General features: G+C 50.9%; 1 protein-coding gene across 1 annotated transcript in view; it reads left to right on the top strand.

The window, feature by feature from the left end:
• Nucleotides 1–5,006, top strand: part of dag1 (dystroglycan 1) — a 32,443-nt gene extending 27,437 nt beyond the window's left edge. Inside the window, exons 3-4 of the mRNA XM_023324899.1 lie at nt 182–640; nt 1,367–5,006. Coding sequence (XP_023180667.1) covers nt 182–640; nt 1,367–3,172 — 2,265 coding nt within the window. The 3' untranslated portion in view covers nt 3,173–5,006. The remainder of the gene's footprint in view (nt 1–181; nt 641–1,366) is intronic.
• Nucleotides 5,007–6,000: the final 994 nt, after the last annotated feature.

Genomic DNA, 6,000 nt, shown 5'->3' on the forward strand with positions numbered 1-6,000 from the left:
AAATGTCTGTTTATCAGTTAATTATTAGTCGACTTTACATTAACTCATTAATTGATAACTTGTGTTCCTAATCCAAGTTGCCATGGTAACCAAAGTGTAAATCTCCCATCTTTATAGTGATTCCCAAATGTTCCTAAATCCTGGGTCGGCGGTTGATTCCTGCTCTCTGGTTTGTCTGCAGGTGTCGGAGGTGGGGAAGGACTCGCTGCCCGTCTGGCTGCACTGGGACGGTGGCAGCGGCATCCTGCGGGGGCTCCCTCTGGAGGAGGATAAAGGAGTCCACTACATCTCTGTGACCATCTCCAACCACACTTCCTCTTCCTCAAAGGAGTTTTCCATCGAGGTTCACCCGGACGACCACTTTGATGGCGATTCGTCGGCGCCGCTGTCCGGCCCGGCGGCGGCGGCGGAGGATCCCGTCCAGCCCTTCGTGTGTAGCAACGAGGAGCCGGTCACGGTGCTGACGGTGATTCTGGACGCCGATCTGACGAAGATGAGCTCGGCGCAGCGGGTGGAGCTGCTGGACAGGATGAGGAGCTTCTCAGGCGTGGAGCTGCAGGGCATGAAGATGCTGCCAGTGGTCAACAACCGGCTGTTCGACATGTCGGCCTTCATGGCCGGCCCAGGAAACGCCAAGAAGGTCAGCAGATAAAGATGGTTGGCTGTAAGCTAACAAAGGGACGTAAACTTTTGTTAATAATTTCTCCTGGTTTCTGTGCATAATTAATATGTTTAGCGTTTATTCTTCTTCTCTTGACATTCAGAGGTTCAGTCACATGAACCTCTGAGCGTCAGGTTGTTGACGTTAGCTAACATCCTGTTAGCATCGTTAGCTAACATCTTGAGATGTTAGCTTCTTTTGTTAGCTAACGATGCTAACAGGGGAACAATCTGCTTCTCCTCCCAGCCTTCAGTTTGCTGCTTCCATCTCTCAGTTTTCCTCTGGATGTTTTCACATCTTCACCAGCTGGTCAGATTATTGTCTGACAACAAGCCAGAACCAAAACACTTTCTTTACTTTCTGAAACATCTTAGTAAATAATTCACTTGCATCTGCTCTCCCCACACAAACATAAAAAATGTGATTTGTCACCACAACAACTCAAGCTGCCATATCTGCAAAACACCATTTTTCCTGAGTGTAAGTGAGTAAAACTCCACAGGATTTACCTTTCAGGTCATAAAAGACTTGAGTTCATCAGCAGGCCTTAAACTCAGCCTAATATTTCACACAGAGCTCCTCCAGGGTTCAGGAGCTGCTGCAGAAATCAAACTGCAAAAATAAACAGATCCTCACATCAGCCGTTAGAGCTGCAGATAATGTTACCGAATGGCCAGCTGCTTCATGGGTGTGTCTGTTTCTCAGGTGGTGGAGAACGGAGCTCTTCTGTCATGGAAGCTGGGCTGCTTCCTGGACCGGACCACCGTTCCAGACATCAACAGCGTCCAGGGTCCAGCTAAAGACGGATCCATGTCTGCCAGGCTGGGGTACCCCGTGGTGGGATGGCACATCGCCAACAAGAAGCCACAAGTCCCAAAGCGAGTGAGAAGGCAGCTGAACAACACTCCGACGCCCGTCCTGGCCGTTCTTCCTCCAACCACGGCGGCTGAACCTCCGGTCAGGATCGTCCCAACCCTCTCCTCTCCCTCCATCGCTGCGCCCACAGAAAGTTCTGCCCCTCCGGTTCGGGGCCCTGTGCCTCTGCCAGGAAAGCCTACGATCAGAATCCGTGACCCCATCGCCCACACCCCGACCCTGGGCCCGCCTCAGCCGACCAAGGTCGTCGTGACCACCAGCACCGTTTCCGTTCAGCCGTCCATGTCCAGGAAGATCCCAGTAGAGGCCACCGCCACGCCCACCATCCCACCCAAAAAACCACCCAGGAAACCACCCAGCACCACCCCAAAGACCCCCTCACCCAAAGCCCCCACAGCCAGCACACCGTCATCTGGTGTCATCGACGACCCAAACAACAAGAAGCCGGTGCTGAGGAACCCCATTGATCAGGTCGTTGCTCTGGTGGGAACGTACTTCGAGGTTAAAATCCCTTCTGATACTTTCTTTGACAAAGAGGACGGAACCACAGACAAGCTCCGCCTGTCTCTGAAACAGAACCACAAGGATGTGGTTGGAGAGGAGTCCTGGATCCAGTTCAACACCACCAGCCAGCTGCTGTACGGCCTGCCGGATGTTCAGCACATCGGGAAGCACGAGTACTTCATGCAGGCAACCGACAAAGGAGGCCGCAACGCCATCGACGCGTTTGAAGTCAAAGTAAACCGCTGGCCTGCCAATGACAAAACTCCGGTCATTTTCACGGCCCGCTTTGAAGGAGAGCCACGGTTAATCACCAACAACATCCACAAGAAGATCCTGCTGGTCAAGAAGCTGGCGTACGTTCTGGGCGACCGCAACAGCAGCACAGTGAGCCTCAGGAACATCAGCAAAGGCTCGATCGTGGTGGAATGGACGAACACCAGCCTGCCGCAGCACCCGTGTCCCAAGGAGCAGCTCAGGAACATGAGCAGGACGCTCGGAGACGCCAACGGAAGACCCTCAGAGAAGTTCAAGGACTACATGGGGCCGGACTTCAGTCCGCAGGATGTGAAGGTGCGGGGCAGAGCCAGCTGCCGGATGCACTCCTTCATCCCGCCAGCAGAGGTCAGCATCCCAGAACCTTCCACGGTCACTCCAGGCCTGGGGTCGAGCCGCCACAGCACCGATGACGTCTACCTTCACACAGTGATCCCTGCTGTGGTGGTGGCGGCCATTCTGCTCATCGCAGGGATCATCGCCATGATCTGCTACAGGAAGAAGCGGCGAGGCAAGCTGACCATCGAGGATCAGGCCACCTTCATCAAAAAGGGCGTGCCTATCATCTTCGCCGATGAGCTGGACGACTCCAAGCCGCCCCCCTCCTCCAGCATGCCGCTGATTCTCCAGGAAGAGAAGCCGCCGCTGCCGCCCCCCGAGTACCCCAACATGGCCAGCCCAGAGACCACGCCCCTCAACCAGGAGATGCTGGGGGAGTACACCGCCCTGCGAGACGAAGACCCCAACGCACCCCCCTACCAGCCGCCTCCTCCCTTCACGACTCCCCAGGAGGGGAAGGGCTCCCGTCCAAAGAACATGACTCCGTACAGGTCGCCGCCCCCCTACGTGCCGCCATAAGGCCCGGCTGCCCTCCCCTCACGGCGGAGGGAGGCTCCAGGAACTGCGCTGGTTTCTGCTGTTTCTGTCTGGACTTTTACAGGAAGTGATGTCAAGAGGTGCTAAAGTTCCAAAACAACGGAGGCGATGGACTGGGTGGGGTTTGGAACGGCTTTGAGGGACTACTGGTTCTGCGGTAGCCGCCGCGTTCTGATCCCAGCGGGCCGCTGGCTCAACCCAGAGGAAACCACCGGGAGACCTGCTCTCCCTCTCAGCATTTCAGCTTTTTCTACATTTGAGAACAGGATTTGACTTTTCTTCTTTTTCCCGGTAACTTTTATTTTTCACTGGACTGAAGCGTTGCCTAACAGCCGTTGTTGTGTTCTGCTAGCGTCACCAGACACACGCACGTCTTCTGAAAGCATCAGATCCTCGACCCAACCACAGGCTCTCCGATCGAAGGGAGGGCGAGGTGTGTGTGTGTGTGTGTGTGTGAATGAGTGTGCGTGTTTATTGGGATTCATAACGGTTTGCCTTTTAACTCGGTTTGTCTGTTTTTATCCTTATTCACAAAGTCTAGCTGAGAATAACAAGGTAGAGATGAATAATTGTTTGTTTTGTTAGTTTTAAGTTCACTGTTTGTCTGGAAGATTTTTTATTTGGGGGAGCGAAGTGGGAGAGAAAGAATATCTTCCAAAATATTAACAGCTGATTTTTTTTATTCCTGTTTTCCTACGAGACAAATCAGCCACAACTTTCAGTCCGGTCCTCTGAGACGAGAGAAACCAGGCAGTAAGATCAACGACTGGAATCCTGTGGGAACTGGTGGGAACTGGTGGGAACTGGCCCCAATCATCGACCATCCAAACAGTTTGGACATCAAAAAACCCAAATATGTGATAGAAAACAGGTGTAAATGTTTTGTTCGTCATGTCGGTATTTAAATAATCCAGTTTGGACAGAAGGCCGTCCACATGCTGCCTGATGGGTTACAGGCGGTAACCAGAGCAACTGACAGCGACTCGCAAACAGAACCGACCTCATGGTGAGGTGGTCGGGTTTACCTTCTCTGATGTCACATCCTGCAGCCAATCAGCTTCACCGTGACCCCAGCGTGACCCTGACGGCTCCATCGGGCACCGGTCATCTACTGGGCATGCTCTGTATGTGCTGACCCACTGTCGGACGCTCTGGTTACCACCTGATGACCCAGATGGCGCCCTCTGGTGTTCAGGCTGCATGTGGAGCAGGTGTATTCCTCCGTGACCTGTACTGGTTAAACTGGTATTCCACAGGATTCCAGCTCCGCCTCTTTTCTCTCCGGTAAAACGGGACAAGAAACCCGGAAACTTTAAACCAGGGATCGTTTTATTTGATTTTTTTCTACGTGACGCTGGGACTCTCCCAGAAGTGAAGTTTTGTTTTCCTGATTTTTCCAGATTCAGGAAAACAAAAACATTGAATTTCCAACCAGTTTCTCCCGGAAAACCTTTTTTTTTTTTTTTACTTTTTGATACAGCCTCAAATTGTTTATTAAAATGATCTGAATTGATGATTAGTCTTCTGTGATTTGTTAAAGTTTAGCTTCGTTCACTCTTGGGTCACGTTTGGATTATTTTGGTGTGTTGGCGTCCCCGACGCGGCGCAGAGACCCGGAAGTCGTTTTATTTCCATCCTTTGCCTGAGTTGAGCAGGAAGTGACCCTTTGCAATAAAAGCGTGCGGCGCGGCCGCTCCATGCAGCCTCACGCGTGTGACTCATTCTGTCATGATGTTGGTTTTCGCAGGATGCCAAGGCTTTTTTTGCTTATCCAGTGTGCATTGTAATAATAAAACCAACTGGTACCTTAATCAAACCGACGCCTGGCTCGTCTTTCTTGCTTCTCGCCTCATACCTGCTGGACCGGTGGGGAGTTTCTGTTGTCTGCTCCATCAGACCTGACGCCTGGTTCTGGTTCTCCCTCCCGTCTGAAGTTCATTTCCTCGGACGGCTTCATGCTGTCTGGGACGGACGAGCTGCTGTCCAACTTGTCCAAACTTCTCTTCCTGGTTAAAGGTTTTGCTTTGAAGACTCGGTCCAGTCAAATCAGACTCTCCACCGACTGAATCCAAACGCTTTGCTCTGATATTGACCATTGATTAGATATAAACAGCTGAGCGTCTCCTTCGGCCCAAGGCGATGATTCATGACGGAGTTTAATTTGGAGGAGGGTGAAGCGATGATGAATGAGTTCCTGCAGGAGAGACGGACCTCAGGGATGATGGAGATTAATGGAGGATTGATCCCGGCCTGATTGAGGCGCCTCTCTGCTGTCAGACTAAATCAGCTGTATGTATAACTGCATGGATGTTGAGTCAATCAGCTGCTGTTGCAGTTAAACTTGGAGATCAGACTGAGTTTAATCAGAATGTTTTAAAACATCACAGAGAAAATGGCTTCCTGTTCCAGGACCAGTTGATCTTGGATCCCCGAGTCTAAATAAATATCTTCCTCACCACTGATTCAGTCAAATAAAGAAGCACAAATATAAACTAAAATAAAATCCAGACAGTTTTAACATTTATCTGGAACTTTTTCATCGCTAAATATCCAGATTATAAGAATATTCTGATTTGTGTTTGATTTCTACGATTCGAAGCTTCTTAAGGCTTTGACTGCATTTCTTGATATTAATTGATCAGAATTAAAAACCAAACAGCTTTAGTTTTTATCTAAATCTGGACTGAACTGTAACCGACATGATGCCACCTGTCCATCGTTCCAGTGTGTTTGTGACCAATCAGCGCTCGCATTTCTCCGGAGGTACACGCCCCTTATCCGGAGGAACTGGACCTCCGTCCACGTTGTTC

This window comes from Xiphophorus maculatus, chromosome 20 (assembly GCF_002775205.1).
Source record: "Xiphophorus maculatus strain JP 163 A chromosome 20, X_maculatus-5.0-male, whole genome shotgun sequence".
NCBI classification, from domain to species: Eukaryota; Metazoa; Chordata; class Actinopteri; order Cyprinodontiformes; family Poeciliidae; genus Xiphophorus; species Xiphophorus maculatus.